Source organism: Lupinus angustifolius, chromosome LG11, assembly GCF_001865875.1.
Source record: "Lupinus angustifolius cultivar Tanjil chromosome LG11, LupAngTanjil_v1.0, whole genome shotgun sequence".
NCBI lineage: Eukaryota > Viridiplantae > Streptophyta > Magnoliopsida > Fabales > Fabaceae > Lupinus > Lupinus angustifolius.
The window spans coordinates 35,162,132-35,183,765 of NC_032019.1; the positions used below are offsets into that span (position 1 = coordinate 35,162,132).

General features: G+C 31.7%; 3 protein-coding genes across 5 annotated transcripts; 1 reads left to right on the forward strand and 2 right to left on the reverse strand.

Annotated features, from left to right (window-relative positions):
- LOC109360743 lies at positions 9,036-10,032 on the reverse strand. The gene has a single exon (XM_019605828.1). It carries the CDS (start codon positions 9,851-9,853, stop codon positions 9,041-9,043), a length of 813 nt encoding a protein of 270 aa, XP_019461373.1. The 5' UTR covers positions 9,854-10,032; the 3' UTR covers positions 9,036-9,040.
- Positions 12,894-16,889, forward strand: LOC109360742. 3 transcript variants are annotated; one of them, XM_019605826.1, is made up of 5 exons: positions 12,908-13,047; positions 13,774-13,948; positions 14,724-15,530; positions 15,625-15,741; positions 15,828-16,889. In XM_019605826.1, the coding sequence occupies exons 3-5, from the start codon at positions 14,769-14,771 to the stop codon at positions 16,632-16,634; spliced, it is 1,686 nt and encodes a 561-aa protein (XP_019461371.1). In that variant the 5' UTR covers positions 12,908-13,047; positions 13,774-13,948; positions 14,724-14,768; the 3' UTR covers positions 16,635-16,889. The 3 variants fall into 3 exon arrangements, with proteins under 3 accessions (XP_019461369.1, XP_019461371.1, XP_019461370.1); XM_019605825.1 differs by lacking the exon at positions 13,774-13,948 and adding an exon at positions 14,433-14,435; XM_019605824.1 differs by lacking the exon at positions 13,774-13,948 and having other exon boundaries at positions 12,894-13,047.
- Positions 19,824-20,965, reverse strand: LOC109359569 (RING-H2 finger protein ATL52-like). Its single transcript, XM_019604272.1, has one exon. The coding sequence runs from the start codon at positions 20,820-20,822 to the stop codon at positions 19,830-19,832; it is 993 nt and encodes a 330-aa protein (XP_019459817.1). The 5' UTR covers positions 20,823-20,965; the 3' UTR covers positions 19,824-19,829.

A 21,634-nucleotide genomic window follows, 5' to 3' on the forward strand; every position in this document is an offset into this window, starting at 1 on the left:
TTTTAGGGGTATTGGTTACAAATATTATTATGAGTTTTATTTTATCATCCCAAATTTATTCCTCTTTAGGTAATGGAATACATTCTTAGTACCAAAAAAATGTTATTTATTTATCCCTATGAAACATAGAAGGCTTTCCAATATATATAAGTTAGGAGTGTCTAGAATCCAACCCAACTCCCGGACTTGGACTTGCCCAATGACTTAGGTATAGGTTAGACCGGATCAACATCTGTTATATTAAAACATTGTGTCACTTTATGTGGCGTTATCTATGATTGGTTAAAAAATATATATTTAAGTTTAAAACTTAATAATAAGATATTTTTTTTACTAATTAGAGAAAATAGCACATGGAATGACACACTTTTTAGGACAGAAAATATTCTCTCCAATTAGATCGATGTGGTGAATAGAGAGGGAGACACCTGCTTAAAATGGACAGAGTATGTTGAGACATGATAGGTTCGGACCTATATTTGTGTCACTTCACTTGACCCAGACTATAGTAGTTATTTTGTTTACTTTTAACATATCTAATATGTCAAGGTTCAACCCCTCTTCAATGTTGGATTAAGAGGAGAAAAATATATTTTTAATTTGGAAAGTAATTTAAATTGGAGTCATTGAAAATTTGTCATGCGTTACAATCCTCATCTAATACTAGACTCTCCAATAATAGAGAGTATTATCATCCAGTATGTAAGAGTTGTTGTTTTTTCATCTCAACTCACAACTTTACATTTCATGGACACTCTTGGGTTTATTCAAATGTGAAGTCTCACATTGGATATGTAGAGAGAAGTGAAAGGGTTTATAAGTAGGAAAGGCTCATTAAACTAATGGCTTAAGGTTTTGGTTTAAGACGTGGTGTCTCACTTGTGGTTATCCACTATTCCCATACCTTGGTAACAATGGGACTCCCTGGTGGTTGAAGGCTTCTTTGTTCCAGTTTGGTCTGACAAGTGGTATCAGAGCCGGTAGTTTAGCTAGGACATGGTGGACTTAAGGGGGAGCGAAGTGGAAAGTGTATGGTACCCACACTTGAGGGGAGATTGTTGGGTTTATTCAAGTGTGAAGTCTCACATTGGATGTGCAAGGAGGAGTGAAATGGTTTATAAGTAGGAAAGGCTCATGGAATTAATGTCTTAAGGTTTTGGTTCAAGACGTGTTGTCTCACTTGTGCCTCTTCACTCTTCTCATGCCGCGATAACAATGGAACTCCCCAATGGTTGGAGGCTCCTCAGTCACAGTCTGGTCCAACAAACACTTCACACATTATGGATTCTACCCCTCATGTCCTTCTCACCATTGTCACTGACACAAATCTCACCATCTCCACTAACGAACAAGCCACTACTACCATGACCTGGTGAGACCATTCTCGTCTCAACGATGCAACCCATCACCTTTGGTACAAACTAATGAAGTATCATGATGTAGACCAAGCCATAAAACAATCAACGCATCAAGCCAGAATCTTAGTTTGACCATGCTAGGAAATGGGTCGTGACTGAGGCAGCTGGGCATTGTGACAATACCATTGCTTGAGTCACGACCAAGCCAAATGCTCAGTTTGACCATTCCAGGAAATGGGTCATGATCGAGACAGTTGGACATCGTGATTGTGCCATTACTTTAGTCATAATTGAGTAAAGTATCAGATATGGTTGTGCCATAAATTGGGTTGTGACCTAAAAAAGATGCATCATGCACATCAGCTATGGCGCATCATCTGACTGAGGCTTGGTGCATCAGGCAAGACATTCTGACCAAGTCTTGGCGCATCATGCTGATTGGAGATAGGCGCACCAAATTAGCCAATCTGTCCGAGACTTGGCACATCAGGCGAGACATATTGACCAAATTATTTGAGAGAATTGTATGTTTGTGAATGCTTCATGTTTGACTCTATCTTTTGTCACTTTCTGTCATGTAGGAATATTGTAATCTAATACTTGATCTTCCAATTTATCAAGTTCCTAAAAGCTTGTTGAATTTTAATTTTTGGTAAAATGGGATGCAGATACACTATATTGTTGCTACTAGTCAGTAGTAAACATTGTCAAAATTTGAGAGTTATTGTCATTCATGGCTGCTAATTAACACATTGGAACATCTCCTAATTGTTCAGTTTAGTCTATCTATTGTGTAGGCTATATTAGTCATTTCTAAATAATTATAAATTTAAATGTATTTTTCTCAAATTTATCGAGAGTAAGATTGACTTTCAGGGTGAATATGAGGTGAAGAAATCTGATTTATAGTTCAGAATTTTGTGTTTACGGATAGGGATTAATATAGTACTTATATAAAATTTGAGGAACTAAAATGTGTGTTTTTTCTTGAAGCTGATAATAGATAAAAATGACACACAACAATGTCATTTTATATTTTATTTTATTTTTTAAATTGAAACAACATTGTTTGGCAGAGTGATATTGGATAAAAAATGGAATGACTAATGTTATTCAATATTGTAAATATTGGGAACAAAAATAATATTTTAAAATTATTATAAACTAATTTGATACGTTGAAAAACACCAAAGACTCACTCAATTTTATAAATATGGAAAAGTTCACAAAACATCCTTAAACTTTATATGTTTTGCAAGTAGATATTATAAACTATTTTTATTCTTAATTACTCCTTAAACTTTAACTATTAATGAAATTGATCTCTATATAGATACAGTTTTAAATTACTAAAAACAAAATTATAATTAACATATTAGATGTTGTAAGCATTCATCAAGTTACTATTAATTCCATTATTTCACGAATCAATAAAATATTTTCAGAATTCATTACCTTATAAATCCATTCTAGTGAAGAATCTTACATAACTGAATCTATAAATTGCACTAAAAATTAAAATAATAATAATCAAATTTTGATGAATGTTTACTACATCTAATGTCTTAATTTCAATTTTATTGTTGGTAATTTAAAATTATATGTATGTAGGGACCAATTTCACTGATAGTTAAAGTTTAATGAGTAATTATGAAGAAAAAATAATATACGATATCTAATTAGAAAACACATAAAGTTTAAGGAGGTTTGTGAACTTTTCTCTTATAAATACTAGTGTGTACAGGCACTTCGTGTCTGCCGGTTAATATTACATGGTACTACATATTCAATTTTTATATATTTTATAGAATTAGAATGTATTTGTTTATAATTTTTATGTATTTATGATAATGTTCAATTTAATGTGAAAGATATAATTAATTAATGTGTTGGTGATGTTTATTTATGATTATATGATCTTTTTGTAAAAATTAAATAATGTGAAGGATAAAATAGGAAATAAAAATTACAGTAAAAGTTACACCATGTTTTACCTTTATATATAGTATAGATAATACAATTGTTAGTAAATTTGATGATATTTTTTTCATTTTTATCAATATGCGTGAAACAATATAAGGTATTTTAATAAAACACCCTAGGTAGTGTAACTGTACATAACGAGCATTTAAAAGGGTAGTCAGGGAATTACCTAAGCAGGAATGCTTAAAGATGGGGGACCCACCAAAGTTTCAGCATTGAAAAACTTTGAATAGGTAATGCAATAAAGATCGGTTGTCTTATATTTTGTGCCCAATCGAATAAAAAAATTGTTATATATTTATAAAAAATAAAAAATAACACTTTTATATTATTTGATACGAAATGATTGACTTGAGACATGGATATATAAAGTTTTGGGAGGTTCATGGGTGATGATGCTACCTCAAATAGTGTGTGGTTTAATTCACTACCACCTTTACCGGATATAATTATTATGTTTTTTAATTGTGGCAACAACATATATTGCACATTAGAGATGAAAAAAAAAATCTGTCACATAGGTATTTACTAAAATATTTATAATAACTACCTATTAAAATAACTTATAAGTGAAAATGAGTATTATGATATTCACCCCGCGAATACTCGTGTATTTATAAAATTATTTTTAATTTAGTATTATATATTTATTTATTTTATAACTATATATTACTTATTTTATTATAATTTTATAATGAATTTTAATGATTAAAATATAATAATACATTTAATATCTATATAAACTTTATTATTCATGTAATAATTATTTTATATATATTAATTATTACAAACTATATAAATATATATTTAAACTTAAAAACTCATTGGGTGCTCGCGTATTTCTATTACTCATACTAATACCCGTAAATATTATGGGTATAAATACGAGAAACTATTACTTACACCCGTTTTATCCTAGTGTCATCCTTGATATTAGTCTTATCATTTTTAGGTCCAAAATCACCTTTGATTAATAAAAAAACTTTATGGAATAACAAAATAACGAGTCTATTATTTACAATACTTAATCTATGAAGTATTTTAAATTCCAAAACTTTATAGTCATAATCATTGCCACAATCACCTTAGTTGCAATACATTGTCATGCTGTATACACAAATTAATTTAAATTTGCAATTTTAAGCACCATAATAATTAAATTATAAACTATATTTTCAATTTTAACATTTAGCAGGAACATGAAAGTAAAGACATCCCATGATATTTATTTGTAAAAAATTGAAGTACTACAAAATTAAGAGTATTTTTATCTAATGGTTCAAGCATAAACGTTTTATTTAAGAACTCTAACTATTTCAACAACAAAAATCATATAATAGAGAGAGAACTTTTAAGAATAAATTTTTTTATCCCACTATAAATAAAATGATACACATATCATTGTATTTTTTTATGGCACTTTCATCTTCATTTACTCGAGATGTTAGGAGATCTTCATCCATGAGTTACAATATTCCACCATGGACTAAGTGAAAGATGTATAGAAGTGAGTTTGACACCACATCTTTGACCCAAAACCTTAAGGCATTAGGTCTATGAGTCCATCCAGTTATATGTTCTTTAACTCATTCATTTTTGTCCAATGTGAGACTTTTTCATTCACACTTGGAATACCTAACATCTTCCCCTAAGTGTGAATTCCCCTTATTGGATACATCGGAGCTCAGCTCTCTATCTACTTGTACTGTCATTGGCTTATCCTTTCGTCAATGGGACATGTCGCCTTAACCTCTCGTTAGGAAGACTTTCGATACAAGGATCCCTCATGGATCTATCGATCACTTGTCGCTTCAATATTCACTTCGTTGATCCGTCGAACCATCGGCTCCGATACCACTTGTGGGAGATCTTAATCCATGGGTTATAACATTCGTCTATGAGCTAAATGAAAGAAGCATAAAAGTGGGAGATCTTTACCCAATGTGCGACTTCTTCATTCACACTTGCAATACCCAACCCGAGAGAATATGAACTTCTATTTTAATAGCACTTTAAGATAATGTTATGTAATAGTGTAACAAATTTATTTCGGTTTAGTACGTATTTACTCTTTTATCTAATATATTGATTTTTCATGTTTGAAACCAAAAAAAATTCATTTATTTTCTCAAGTTTCAGTTTGGTTATTTCCTTCGATATTATTAATATCACGTAAATGCCAAAATCTGGGTTTTTCTCACGTTTCCAATTTTCTCCATAATTTGGGTTTTTAATTGTAGAAATCCATTATCTTCATTTCCCCCTCATTTTCTTAATATAACACCATCATAAAATCTACCAACTTCATACCAAAATTAAAAAAATTAAAGAAACGAATTGAAAATTGAAATAAATAAATGACCAAAATGAATCATCTATTAAGTAAAAAAAAACAATTTGAATTTTCTGAAAAAATAAAAATAAAAATTAATAATTTGAAACATAAAGAACACTTGAATGTAAGATAAAAGACCAGAACAATCATTTTCTTTTAGCATACTTTAAATATCAATTATATATATACATCATCTCTTCTTATAAACAATCTTATATTTCACATTTAATTTGATGAGTGAAATATCTATGTAATGTTAGTATAAAGATTTATATATAGTTAATATATTGAATTATATTTTTTGAAAAATTAATAATAATTAAATATGAAATGATGAGTAATAAAATAACATTGTATAAAATTCATGGTGTATAAAAAAATTTATTCATTCAAATCCTGTCGATTATACTGTTACTATTTTATAATTTAAATCATTTAAAATGTATGATTGCATTCATATTTTATATTATTAATAAAAAAGCTAAAAAAATCAATCACTTAAAAAAGTAAGAAGATAACACTTCAACAAACAAATTAAAAAAAGGAGTTAAAATCCATGCACTATCAATATAAAGTTTTTTACATTATCAATATATCATCTATCATAATTTATACTATTTTTATTTAAAAGTCAATAAAAATTAATATATATATAATGAATAATTTGCTGACATAATAAAAAATAGTTACTTTGCCAATGTATATATGCATTAAATCATAAAAATATTAAAAAGATAAATGAATATTTAAAAGTGTACCATTTTCCAAGAAGAATTGCTACTGCTGACTCTAGCAACATTACTCTATCCTTATCTTTATTTTATTTATGAATACATATCCTTATCTATTACCAGACATTTCATTTATTTAAGGTATTTTATGACAAAACAATCTAATTTTTTAAATTTAAATTCTCTTATACTAGTAATCAATAATATGTTGATCTAATAGTATAATGATCTAGATTTTTAGGATGATTATAAGGTGAAATATTTGATTAATATGAGCGATATTTGTTGAAAAAATATTATATATTCGGAAAAGATTAGTTCTATATTTCTGTGGTAGAGAAAGTTCCTTTTTGAAAAAAAATTCAATTTAAGCACGCTCTCTATTTTAATTTATTTGAACTTAAAAAGTTAATAAACAACACAAATACTACTAGCTTGTTATAAAATTTATAAGTTCATAAAATATATACTAATCGTTTATAACAAAAAAAATTATAATTCTAAAAAACAACTCATCCACAAAAGGTTTCAAAAATCTGTTCATTCCTTCCACTAGGGGTGTAAAAATTTGGTTAAGTTCGGTTTTTGGTGCATTTTAATGACCGAACCGATAAAAAACATCTGGTTCGGTTTCGCTCAATTAATCGCAAATTTAACTACAATAATCGAATCACTCTTGAATGATTCGGTTTGGTTCGGTTCCACGATTTTTTTCATTTATTTTTTTATAAAAAATCTTGCATCAAGTGAACATTCAAAATGTATTACAAGAGATATTGTTTATGCAAAAAAGGATAAGCATTACTACTATTATTATAAAAAATATGAATCATATATAACAATATAATTCATGATTAGTAACATATATATCAATTAGTAAAATATATAATAGTTACTTTATAACTTTACATTTCATAATTAGTAACACATATAACAATATATGATATATGTTAGTTTCAAATTCAATATCACAGAAGTTAAAAAATATGTTCCAAATCATAAGACATTAAGAAACAATTTAGTAACTAATAACATATATAATACTAACTTAATAAAATTTAGTAACATGTATAACACTATAATTCACACAAAAATTGATAATTTAAGCTAGAAAATTGGTCGAAGAATTTAAACAACAATAAAATTTTATTCCATAATCCCTAGTATATATATATTTTTAATATGCAGTTTGGTTCGGTTTCAACGAGTTCTTAAATTTCTAAAACTATAAACCGAACCGAACATAAACGGTTCATTAAAAATATAACCAAACCGAACCGCGAAACTGAACCGGACCACATTTTGCGGTTTGGTTCGGTTCAATTCGGTTCCATTGTTTTCGCGGTTTAAATCATAACCGCTTACACTCCTACCTCCCACTAATATATTGTAGAGTAAATTATACTAACATTTCATGAATTTTAGTACAATTACACAAGTCACTCCTTACTTTTCTATACCTACCCTTAATCCCTAATTTTTATATTTTCATTACATTTACCACATCTGCATGAAAAATAAGTATAATATTTTAAACAAAATGTGAAAAATACAATTAAGTTAAATAAAACATGATATATTGTGGAGACAAGTCCAAATAATATACAATTCAATGTATCTTCATTATTTTTTGTTACAAAATACATAAACAATTCTAAAGAGATATTGTTTAAATTGCTCTTGTACTATATCAAACGAATCAAAAATAATAAAGATGTATTGACTCATATATTTTCTGGACTTGTCTCCACAATATACCATGTTTTTTAACTTAATTACATTTATCACATGTCTTGTTTAAAAAAGTACACTTATTTTTCGTGCATAAGTGATCAATATAAGGAAAGTATAAAAATTAGAGGTTTGTATAAATGTAGAAAAATGAGAAGTAATTTGAGTAATTTCATTAAAACTTAGTGTAATTTACTCTACATTTTATATATATATATATATATATATATGATACAATTGTAAACTCCTATCCAAAAAAAAGTTAAATTTAAACCTCTAATATTTTGAAACCAAAGTCAAAACCTCATCTTAATTTTAACTTTTTGTAATTACCATATGTATTTTTTTTTTACATTTTTGGATAAATGACTAATTCTTTTTAAGATTCATATATGTTCTTCTCAATAAGTATTATTCTAAAAAATCGAATTATCGACATTGTAATTTAATGAGACCTTATACTATTAGATTAACATATTATTGTTTTCTCAGTTTTAATTTAATAAGCCATTTCCATACCGCTTACAATATTTACTCTCTTAATGATTATCTAACAAATTTGTCAAATATGTAGCACAATATCTATAGTTATTATGCTGTATTTACTTTTATTAAATAAAAAGTTTATTAAAATTTGTTGTAATTTTAATAAAGGAATGACAAGAAATCCATCTACAAAGAATTAAATAAAATAATTATTAAAAACATGTTCCTTGTAGTAAAGAAGATTGTACAAATAGAAATTAACTATTCACCTCAATTTAGACAATTCAAAATAAAATAAAATAAAATAAAATAAATATATTTAATTTTCTTTCCTCAATTCTATTATTCTATATGCTGAAAAGTAAAAAAAAGAAACAGAAGGGGGAATCGCGATACGATATAAAAGGTCAACGTAATCAACGGTTATAATTGACTTTTCCAAAATCTGCAAGCTTCCGGGAACGGTTAGCCGAAAACGACGCCGCTGCCGACAGGTGAGGCTTCGCCGCCGCCACCGCTATTTCTGGTGGCAATCCATTGTGGTTCAACCTAACCAGAGGACTCAGCCAAAAAGCCATACCTGAGTCTGACACGCTTTTCTCAAGCCCTAACCGCGAACGCCGTGTTGAATTCATCGCCGTCGCATCCGGTGGCGTTCTCCGCCAAATCGGAGTAGAATCCGACGAGCATCCACTAGTTGACGTTGTCTGGTTACACTCACCGGCGAAATTCTCGCCTCTTGCTGGCGACATTCCGAACCGATCGCAATTTTTCCGGCGATCATCTAAAATCTTCGAGAACCACGAAGGTGACACCGATGAGGATTTCTTGCACGATTGATCAGATCGAAACTTCTCCGGTCTGGACCTGAAGATATCAGACAAGCTCCATAACTTCCTCAAACACTTCTTCCACCTCTTCCCATCGCCGTGCACGTCAACTCCACCGCCGTAGAAGGTGGAGCCAACCTGCGGAGTACAGTCGAACAGCTTCTCATTCCGGCCATAATGGTACGGAGAGACGGAGCGAGGGAAGATTAACGGCGGAGGAAGGTTATCATGGTTGAGGTTAGAAGAGTTTGTGGAAGATTCATCGGAGGCGCGTGAGACCACTCGCGTCAATCGGGCCTGGGCCTGGGCCTGGAGGAGGAGTGTGAGTCGTTCCCGAAGACAGGTAGCGCAGACAGCGAAAGTGCTAGTGAGGTCTGAGGTATGATTCTTGCACCTCATTTGGTAAACGACGCCGTTTTTTGGTAAAGTAGCACTCGTGTTTATGTTTTGTGGCTACTTAACTTAGTATTTATTATGAGGTGAAAAGAGAGATATGATGGAGGTGGTTTGTGAGTGGTTGCATTGTCGTGTTCTTACCAAATATATAGAGTGAGAGTTTAAATGATTGATTGATTGATCGAGAATTTGGTAGTTGGAGATCAGACTCTTCCAATGAATTGAGTCAACTCGATATTCGTTCAAATACCGACTCATTATTTAACATGATAAACTTGATTCATGAACTAAATGAACTTAAATTAGAAAATGAGCTCGTTAAATAAACAAGTCAAACTAGATACAATTTAACTCGTTAGGTTCATGAACTGGTTCTATATATATATATATATTAGGTTTATTGTTATTATATCATGACCATTGCATTATTTTTTTTATGTTTATTGTTATTATATTATGACTCATGCATTAGTTTTTATGTTTATTGTTATTATATATAAACAAAGTTATATTTATATATAGAGAATAAAGTATCTTCTCGTATTAGAAGATAACTTATATCTTCCACTTAGTAAAAGTATGACAATATTGTTTTGTTTAGTTTTAGAAATATTTTTATAGAAAATGATCAAATATAACACATGTCAAAATTTTAGAGGGTTGATGATATAAGTTATCTCATTATATCATAAGATATTTTATTCTCTTATATATAACATTTTACAATATTTTTTTAAAATTAATTAATTAATTGAGTTGTCCAAACGAATCAATTCGAACTGAATCAGATAGTTCACGAACTTTAATTGAACCAAACTTAAACTATAAAATAACTCAAAACGAGTTTCAAACTGAATAAATCTTTATTGAGTTGAACTTTAGTTCGATTTGGGTCAACTCATTTACCTCTCTAGTTGGAGGTAGTGCTTTATTGCTTTGTTTAGTTACTTTTATAGACATGAAAGAGATATATCTTGTTCCAGAGTGTAAGCCAAACTCAATAGTTTCGTGTATTGTATAAAAATAACATTGTAATTGAAATAGTAATGCATTTTAGCTACACAAATATGAATTATGATTTGTTTTTGTATTTTTGTTAACTATATTCATCTTTACTTTTAAGCATCCATATTAATACCCGTGGAAAAAAATTCTTCCATATTGATTATAACTATAATGTCTTAATTGGGTGTCCCTATGATTTAGAAAATGTAAATTAAATCGATTCTTTCGGAACTTGGTTGTGAAAAAGAGATTTTAAAACTTATGATTTAATTTAGCTGATTTGAAAGTCAGATTTCTAAATGGAATTAGTGAACGCATGATGTTGAGAGTTTCTTTCCAAATTCAACATGTTTTAACTCATTTTGAATATTTATATTATATTCCTTCTTCCATATTTTTATATTCTTCAACTAACACATAATACTTGTTGGATTTTCTACTTATGAAAAGTACTCCAATAGTTTACATATAAAGATTAAAAATAAATATAATTTGCATCTAAATATATTGTTTGTAATCTTAAAATACAAATTATCTCTCACTCCTCTTTTCACAAAAGAATTTATGGACAATGCATATGTGATAGGAAAAAAATGATGTATGCATTGCCAATGTATGAGTTTTATACATCGTCAATGTATCATCCAACATTATATTTAATTATTGTTGACTTTTCAAAAAAAATATTTTAAATGAATAGTATATGATAAAGTACATGTGTATAAATCTTTATATTATCGGTGTATATATTTTGTATAGCTATCTTTAAACGTATAACTTATGCATCATATGAAAAGTAATACGAATTAGAAAAAACTTTTTGTATTGGGTGACTGAGCAAATACTTTGAGCATGAGTTTAAAACCCTAAACAATTTTAAAAAAGTTTTCTGCATCAACTAATAAATACATGATTCGATTCTTCTAAAATATTTACAAATCAAAACATCCAATTTTACTCTTTATTTAAATCAGTTATAATGCATCCTATTTTAAATCTCTATTTTCTACTACTATAAACATGACTATTTGCACAATTTTAATTTTTATTAATAAACACATAAAATCAAAAGAAAAAAATATGACACTATATGAGTTTTATATATTGTTGTTATATAAATTATAGTCATTAACTCTTTACGCTACAAGTACATAAACATTACATTCATCAAACTGAATGATGAACAAAATATAACGCATACCATATTTGTATTAGAAACAACATCAAAACCACCCTAATTCAACTTTCTAATACAATAACCACATAGATTTCCCCTCACATGTGTTAAGAAATTAATTTATTTCGAGGCGTATAATTGCTCCTCCCAATAAATATCGTTCATAAAAATTAATTCCTTGACTTTTTTATATTTCCAAGATCGGAAAATTTACAGATGTGGTACACCTTGACCGAAAAATTACGGTTTTGATGCACCTTTTAAAAAAATTACAAAACTAGTGTAGTTTTATACAAATCGACAATGGAATTACCGATTTATGTAATTTTTTTTTTCTCTCCTCCCCCAAAATCGGCATTGGGGAGGGAGTTTTATTAAACTATATATTTTTTTAAACTCCCCCCTAAATAGTCAATAGGGAGGGAGATTTACATTTTTTATTTTATTTTTATTTTTTTTCTCCCCTAAATAGGGGACAGGAGAATTTTTTATTTTTTTTAACTTGTGGAAGTTATATTATTAGGTTTAGGGTTTAATTTTTCAAACAAAAATCCTAACAATACACAACATAATAAATTTTGTCAACCCTAACCCTAATAACAGAACACAATAATGAAAAACATACATAACATTTTAATAAGATAATTGAGATCATTGAATCAATAATTAAAATATTACGTGTGTGTTGCACCACATCTGTAAATTTTTCTCATCTATTAGATCAACGCCTTCTTATCACATCATATTTTGTTTGTTTATTTTATTTCTATTTTAAGAAAATATACATGATGTCACTAAAAGAAAGCCCAAATAAATGATGTAAGCCCATAAAAACAAAGCAAAAAAGGAATAAAAATGAAGCATTCTTCTTCAGCATTCACTTCACAAATAACAGAGACATTTGATAAGAACCCTGACGTAGGTCGAGTTCAAAGGCATGGTTTTTCTACTTTCAATCATCTGAATTCCCACCATATACCATTATATATCGATCGATCTATATCGTGTTTCGAAGGTACACACTCTAAATTTCATTTTTTAGGCTAATATTTGTTTTTTGATTTTATAATCTGAATTGAATTTGAAGTCATTTGAACAATTTGTTCCTAATTCCTACCGTTTTAGGTTTAAATTTTGTTGATCTAAGTAAAGCGCGTTGAAGTTAAGTATAATTCATGGGACTAGGCGGGGGATGATATTTCAATTTAGGGTTGTTCTCTCTCTCTCTCTCGTCCTGTTAAAGAGTATAGTGAATGAGGGGTGGATTTTTAATTTATCAATGACCTAATATGTTGTGTGGAGTGTAATAATCGAGAGTATTTGAGGGGAATAAATTGGTAGAGTGAATCAATGAAAGCAAAAAATTTCAACATGGGCATATTATCTGAGTGAGTTATTGAAGGTGAGAGGATAAGGAAGGGCGGAAATAGTTGTGCCTTGATATGGAATACTTTCTGGATTTTAATATTGGGTGAATGAAAAGCATAGGGTGTGTAGAGGCTGCCCCCATTCCAAGGTTTGGGCAAACCACCAACTTCAGCATCAAGCCGATAATTTTTAAATGCGATTACATAACTTTGAGTGTGATTTTGAGTCAATTATAGCTTAATTACGTTATTAGGTGTATGTAGATATAAACTTATATTTTTGGCAGGATATTGATTTTGACAACCTTGCCCAATGAAAAATATGATTTTGAAACTTTCATAACTTTGCATTTTTGGCGTATTGCTTCTAGCAGTTCTTATCTGAGATTGCAGCCATCCACGGATGGGCTGCAGCATTTATGTGGCAGTTATTGCAAGTGGGGAGATAGTTGGGGAATGAGAATAAATATGAGGGGAGAAGGAGAGATGTAGGCAGAAATTGAGTAAGATATTGGGGACTTCGGGCAGGGAGGGTTCGGGATACTTGAGGTGTGCTCTATCTTTTTATTTCCCTTTTCTGTTTTTGACTTCTATCTGTAGTTGGGGTTATCCTAGCAGAAACCTTTCGCCCCTCACCTTGGGGAGCCATCATCACTGGACAATGTAGGTTTAATCTCAGGAACCTTCACATCTCCTCCCACTTCACACGTAGTTTTTCTGTAAAACTCATCAACTGTGTTCCTCTTGCTTGGTGTCTGGCTTTCTCATCGACTCTGTAAAGCAATATCATTCTTCTGTATGCTTACTAAACTAGTGTTTATGTCAGCTTTTTTAGATGGCCTCTAAAGTATTTTCTTACTCTACAGTAGTTAGTTAGGGTTGTTCTAAGGTCACATAATTGAGCCAACTTATTTTGTTGTCCAATGTTCAGAGTTGTCTAACGGAACACATTCTCTTATATTTGGGATGTACAGTCAATCTTCTCTTGGTCATTACTTATTACTGCTTGTAAATCTTCTCATCCTATCTTGAGAAGGTCCTAAAAAACTGAACTTAGTATTGCTTGGTTTTGAAGATTTCTACAGTGCACCTTTTTCCAGCATTAGCTTTAGCTTTTGAGTTAAATGATTTCTTGAAATTTGGTTAGAGCTGCTCAACCAATTGAACTGAGGTTATCTTAGTTGCTCTTAGTTGTGTAATTAAAGTAAGCTCATTCTTTTACATGGCATCAATCCAGTGTGTTTAAATACCCTTCTTGAGCCCTTATTTAATAAGATTTTTTAGGTCTCAATTGGTTCTTTGACACTTTCTTTATTGGTTGCAGTAACATTTTTCTTGAGATATTTGTGTGCTTGTGTACCTATATAATATGGAGCAAGGAGACAGTAAGGAGGCCACTCAGAATCCCCCAGAAGTGAATTCTAATGCTCAGTCATCAGAAAAAGATGACAGCAAGAAGGATACAAGTCTTCCCGAAGGATCTAGTAAACCAGAGTCGAGTAAGAATACTCCACAATCATTGAAGGCCAAATCAAAAGTTGTTAAAAAGTCCAAGGCTGGTAAACTCAAGACCTCAACAAATAATGGTTCTCAACCGTTTCGTGGAAGAAAAAGAATTAGGCAGAACAAAAAAGTATTGGACAACGGTGGTGAACTGCCAAAAGAGAAGAGTCTGGATGCTGAAAAGATTAAAGACAAGGAAATTCAAGATAGGAGCACTACTGACAATACTCCTATTGGGAAGAAGCACCAGGCTAAAAAAAGTAAGGCAATTGAGTTGGGTAAGAGTGAGCAAAAACAGAAGAGTGAAGCGTTTGACAAGGGTGCCAGGAGTGGAACAAACAAAGGTAAGCGTAGAGGCATGGAAAATGCTGAATCAAGCGAGAAAAAGAGAGAAAAACTTGGTGGTTTCATCTTCATGTGCAATGCAAAGACAAAACCTGATTGTTTTCAGTATCGTGTCATGGGTGTTTCGATTGCTAAAAAGGATATTGTTTTAGGAATCAAGCCTGGGATGAAGCTTTTCCTTTACGATTTTGATCTGAAACTATTGTATGGGATTTACAAGGCTTCATCCTCTGGTGGTATGAAACTTGAACCCCGAGCTTTTGGTGGCAACTTTCCTGTTCAGGTTACCTCTTTTATCTATTTCCTACCTAACTTGTCCTGATCTTTTCTTTGTTTATCATTATTTATTATTTGTGTGCTGATATTGAGACTTTCAGGTGAGATTCACCATCGCTTCTGATTGTTTCCCACTACCTGAGAGCACTTTCAAAAAGGCCATCAAGGAGAATTATGATGAAAGGAACAAGTTCAAAACAGAACTTACTGTCAGACAAGTGAGAAACAAATGTTTGTTCTAGTTGTCCAGCTGTCAATTTCTTGAATTATATATCAATGATGATCTCCTAATGTTCTGTTTCAGGTTAGGAAACTCACTGAACTTTTCAGACCAGTTGGAATACGTTCAGGTGTGCAGCACGTTCACTCCCCACCAAGAGCAGTAATTCGAGATAGGGAAGCTCGTGATGGTGATAGGGAATCATGGTTGCGTTCACACAGGGAAAGAGCTGCTGGGGATCCTTATACCAATAGTAATGTGAACATCTATGACTTGATATCTCATGAACGGGATCATCAAACTGAACGGCGTGAGGAAATTCCTCGGGATTTGTTTCTTACAGAGAAAAGTTACCGAACTTACGGTCTCCAAGGAGATAGAAGAAATTTGAGTTCAACTTCTCAAGTTAATCCCATACGAGAACCCTACGAGAGAAATTATGAAAGTGAGCAGCTTTATCATCGGGACCCTATCTACAGGCACAATGCCCCTTCACATGTAGACAGCCTTCGTGCCAATCCTCTTCATTTGAACGAGAGTGAATACCAGACCTACCATCGTGGTGCAATTTCTGGCCGTACAGAGGATCCCTATCATGCCTATCGCTATGGTGCTTCACCAAGGGACCCATATTTGCCACCTTTAAGTCGGGAGGAAATCCCTTCAAGCCCTTATTTGGTTGGGGGGAGAACTTTGATAGGGACCGATCACTTGCAAAGGAGAGAGGCTTTACAAGATAGGCTTTACTCGACGTATTCTGCTTCCGATGCTTTGTCCGAGTATAATCGGATGCAGCACAGCCAGCCATACCATGGAGAAAGGTTGGAAACTACAACTGTGCCAGTTTCATCTCGTTACTCTTTTGCAGGCCCTTCATATTCATTTCGCTAAATTAAACTTGCAGCCTGAATCCCATTGTCATGTGTGTTAAGGACTACGATTCGCATTAAAAACTGAGTGGTACTTTTTCTTAGGCACCTCTGGCTTGGGAAAGCATTTCTACGTCACGCCACATTTAAATGCTTGTAGAAGGTGCAAATTGCCATGATGATGACAATTTGCATTGCAAAACTGTACTAGATTCGGAACTTCCCAAATTTATGGTTTTTTTAATTAATTGGAAGATAGACAAGCACTGTTTCAATTAATTTGAGCATCTCTGGTTGGCATAGTTAGTACATTTAATTGTTAATGTGATGATAATCTGATTAGATTTTGTGGGGTTTCTCTATGAAAAATAGTTTATCAGGTTCATTTGGCATGCCGTATAAGGCATGATAGTTGATTGGGTATCAAATCATGGTTCTCTCCATCATCATATCACAAAAGATGAAGTCATCGATAGAGTTCTCTCTCAATAATCTCTGTTCAATGTTATATATATAGTCTTGTGAAACATGCCTTTGTTGGAGACATCTTTATTCTAATAGTGCTCTTAATAACAACTGAATTTCAGGCATTGCCAGACATACATGTTCCCTAGTTAACACTTTCTTATAATAATGAAAAATAATAGTTCGTTTTGCGAGTTAGATTTTAGAATGGATAATTGATAAGAAAGTTTAAGAGTCACAAAATATATTTGTGAGTTTACTCTAAAGCTTTTTATTTTCTTTTCTTTCTCTTCAAAATCTAACTCACAAACAAACCTTATATCCAAAATTAGATGACTTCCAAAATATCTTAACCAATCAAATTATGCTACTAAAATCAAATATCCCTCCCCACTTAATATTAAGGTATTATTTGTAGTATACATTTTTCACCTCACTTAAAGATAGTATAGAGTATCAATAGATTAATGAAACTCTATACTTATTGACCAATTTCATTACTTTAAATTTTGCTTGGCATTATGCTAAGTAGAGAATATTGTTTTCATTTTCATCCAATAATACATATATGTTGAGCTCTAACATACATCATACATTACTTAAATACAAGTTTATTTCACAAATAAAAAATACAAGTTATCCAATAATACATATATGTTTAAATAACACCTTTTAACATGCATGTGACTATCTCTTCTAACAAATGACGCTCTCAGGAATCAAAACTTTTGACTTTTTGGCCTATATAAAACAATGGGCCTTACAAAGCCTTGACATGCATCACTTTAATGGTGATCACGATACAATATTGTAGTTTTGAGAGTCAGAATCAAGCAATTATGGTCACATTTTTCCGCAATTAGAGTAAACATATGAACATTTATGTAGTGTATGAAGATGAAGAAATTGAAAGTGGCTCCCAAGAGAGTGATGAATATGACTCTCAAAGGCTTTGATATTCCAAAGCAACTCACATCCAAACTCATAATGAAGTACTTTGTAATGTAACATGCCGAATTCAACCTGTGTTCTAAATTGTGGTTGCAGTTGTATTAAGTTTACTATAATTATGAAAAATTGCGAGAAAATGTAGCCGATGTATCCACAATTGCAGTCACTATGTCATTGCAGAGAATGTCAAAACCACAATATTGCATAGTTTGGGTTAATTATGGAAGTGGGTGTAACAAGGTTAATAGAACCATTATAGAAGAAGTTAGAGATGCTTATGTTCATTGGATGAAGAGGGCAAATAGGAGAACAAAGTTTGAGTTTGTGAGATTTGGAATCATATAAGAAGATGAGAAAACAGAAGAGAAAGAAATGAAGGGTAGTGCAAAGAGAGAATCCAAACCAGAAAAATTACAACTTTATGTACTTGTAGTGTCTGTACAAAACAGAACTTTATGTACCTTTTGACATTTAACATTTTCCGGCGATTGGCATTTCTGTATTCAAAATTATACCAATGTATTTAGAGGTCATTGTAACCGCAATATTGAGGCTGCATCAGGTGATGTAGTCTGCAATTTGACATATTGGGCAAGACATTTGCAAAGAGCGAGGGATCTTATTAACCCGGTAACTGTGTTGGGATCAACAATTAATCAGCAATGTGTATAAAATTCTGCTAAGGATATCCTGGCATTAAGGCCTAATGCTGTGTAGGTTTAGTGATGATGGTAGATACTTGGTCAAGTCTGGTTATAATTACATAATCAAGAAATTTTTCTCTAAGCTGTGGACTAAACTTTGGACTCTACCTTGTATCCGAAGATGCTCGCGATTTGGCATGGCAGGGATGCAGGGCTATTCTGCCAGTTTGGTAAGCTCTTGTCGCGATAAGAGTGAAACTCGGCCCTCTCTCTTTAGTTTGTGGAGAAGAGGAAAAATCAGGTATGCATGCTATCTTTTTACGCAGTAAAGTCGCGCCTATCTGGTTTGCTTCACAATTGTCATTCCATGTCCAACAGCTGCGTCGTTGACAGCTACGAGTTTCAACACAATGTACGCCATCGAGTTCACGAGGAATGAACGGATTCATAATAGATGGTAACTGAAAATAGCTCACCAATTCAGTTTTCTGAAGCTCCATCATATTAGGAGATCGAACAATACAGTAGTTGATTATCTAGCTCACAAAGCCTTTGAGCTGAAAAGCCAAATTTGGCTGGATTTTGCTCCTAGTTTCTTAGATCACTTGCTCCATTCTATCCCTCTTGTAAATGATTCACAGTTAACATGGTTTTTTTCCCCTCAGTTATGTTGTGCTTAGTGTTCCTTTCAAGGTTTTAAATCCGAGTGGGCAACCGCAATTGCAGCTACCGAATCGAAATGTGTTACCTAACATATCATTCACTATCTCAAATTCTCAATTAACTACACCACTCCTTTATAACAATGGTACGTGGCTGCCTCTCCCAACAAATGTCGGTCACAGGAATCGAATATCTGACCTTTTGGTCTTCCTAGGATCTAACGGGACCTTACATCACTAGACTAACATCTTGTTGGTATCATAATTGAATAAAGTAATTTGACTAAAATGAAATTCAACTTCTCAGTTGACAGCATGATACTCCACTCTTAAAAATTGCTAAGACAAATGTTAAAATCATGTAAAATTTCATATTCAGTAACCCTGATATTCAAGAACATAAGTTAAGCTAAGAAGCTAATAATAGTAACAGATTTTCATTCATAGATCTTGAAAAGATGTTATCATCAATTTGGAAGAACAGAACTCATTCCTTTACTTACTACCATACCTTATGAACATAGATCTTCCTTTTGATGCATATATCTTCACCATATTCACCACTCCTCTTGATGACCCTATATCAGATCCCTCCATTTGTAACTCGACATCGTGTTCATTGTCGTTCAATATATCGCGTACCGATACCCTTCTTACATTCTCTCCACCACCACCATCATCATCATCATCATCATCAGCAGTAGCACTTTCCACTGGCCACTTTGGAAGAGCATCATTATCAAAACTAAGCACATCATGATCAATACTCGACTCGGAACTCGGAATTACTATAACAACATCTTCACTCCTTTGTTGGTATTCCAATGCATTGATACTCATGTTCATGGTAGCTGGTGCATCCATCAATATTGAACTACTACCATCTCTTTGAGTTGGATCGATATTCGACCGACACAAAGGGCAACTTGAATGAGATTTCAACCATGGATCAATACAAGGAATATGAAAAGCATGGTTACATTTAGGCAATAGTCTCAAACTCTCATTCTCTTGAAACTCACTCAAACAAACAGAACAATCAATACCATCAACCAAAACACTATCTTTCTTGTACTTACAAACTGTTATTGATTTGATAAGAGTCTCATCAAGGCCAAAAGATGAAGAAACTTGAGACAATTCATTGTTGTTAACACCATCTTCATGATGTTCTATATTGAAGTTGGTAACTTCATTATTAGTTCTATAACTATTCTTACAGAACCTTGAGATTATGGTATAGTAAGTGACCAAGATGAAAATACTAGCTAATATTCCAATAACAGCAACTATTAGAGGAGAAAAATGAAAACTTGAAGAGTTATCATCATTATCTAAGTCATTATCACCAAGAGTTATGGAAGAAGAAGGAGGAGGAGAGAAAATTATGTAGCACCATTGAGGACAATATATGCTGCAAATTCCTTGAGAACAATCTTTGAAAACAGTGTTTGGTGCAAATGGTTTTGAGTTAATGATAGAGGCCATTATGTGAATGTAAACATTACCTTAATAAATCATATAACAACTTATATAAGTCTATGATTTTTCTAAACTTTTTTCTCTCTATGATTCACTGAGATTTGAGTTCATTTTTTTGGGTCTAAAGAAGAGAAGAATAAAGACATGAGATGGGGTATCCAAGAGAGTAAAGTGTGTAATCAGAGCTTATCTTTCTAGTTCTCGTTAATCTCATCACCTATGGGTAAGAAACTAATTCCTTTCGGAGTACATGACTGTCATTTCCAACAAATTTTGACTCACAAGAATTGAACACTCGACCTTCTTAGTCTTTTTGATGATCTAGCGAGACCTTAGACTACTAGATCAAAATTTTGTTGTTATACATAAAGTTATTTGGTCACTGACAACATCAATTTTTTCTTGACTTACACAAACTTAATCATCATAATAGTTGCTTAAAGTTTTCAATAACATAATCGGAGAAGATTTTATTTATTTATTAATCTAACAGCACAATTTCATTAGAGTTACTACAAAAGTATTTACAATTAGTTAAAGTACAGAGAATATTTGGTAAAGTTATTCATTATTAAATGATAAATATGGTATAGATGTAAAGTGATATTTGTGTAAATGTGTCTGATAAATTATATATAAATGTTTAAGCAATACTTTACATATACAGAATTAGATATATAAACATAATAATTGAGCATTTGTGTAATATTTGGTGGTTGATGAAGTAGGTCAATGTTTGTTGAGCAACAAGTTTTATGGAACTTGTGAATTATAATACATGTGGCCTATAGTACTAAGATCCAATATAAATATATATA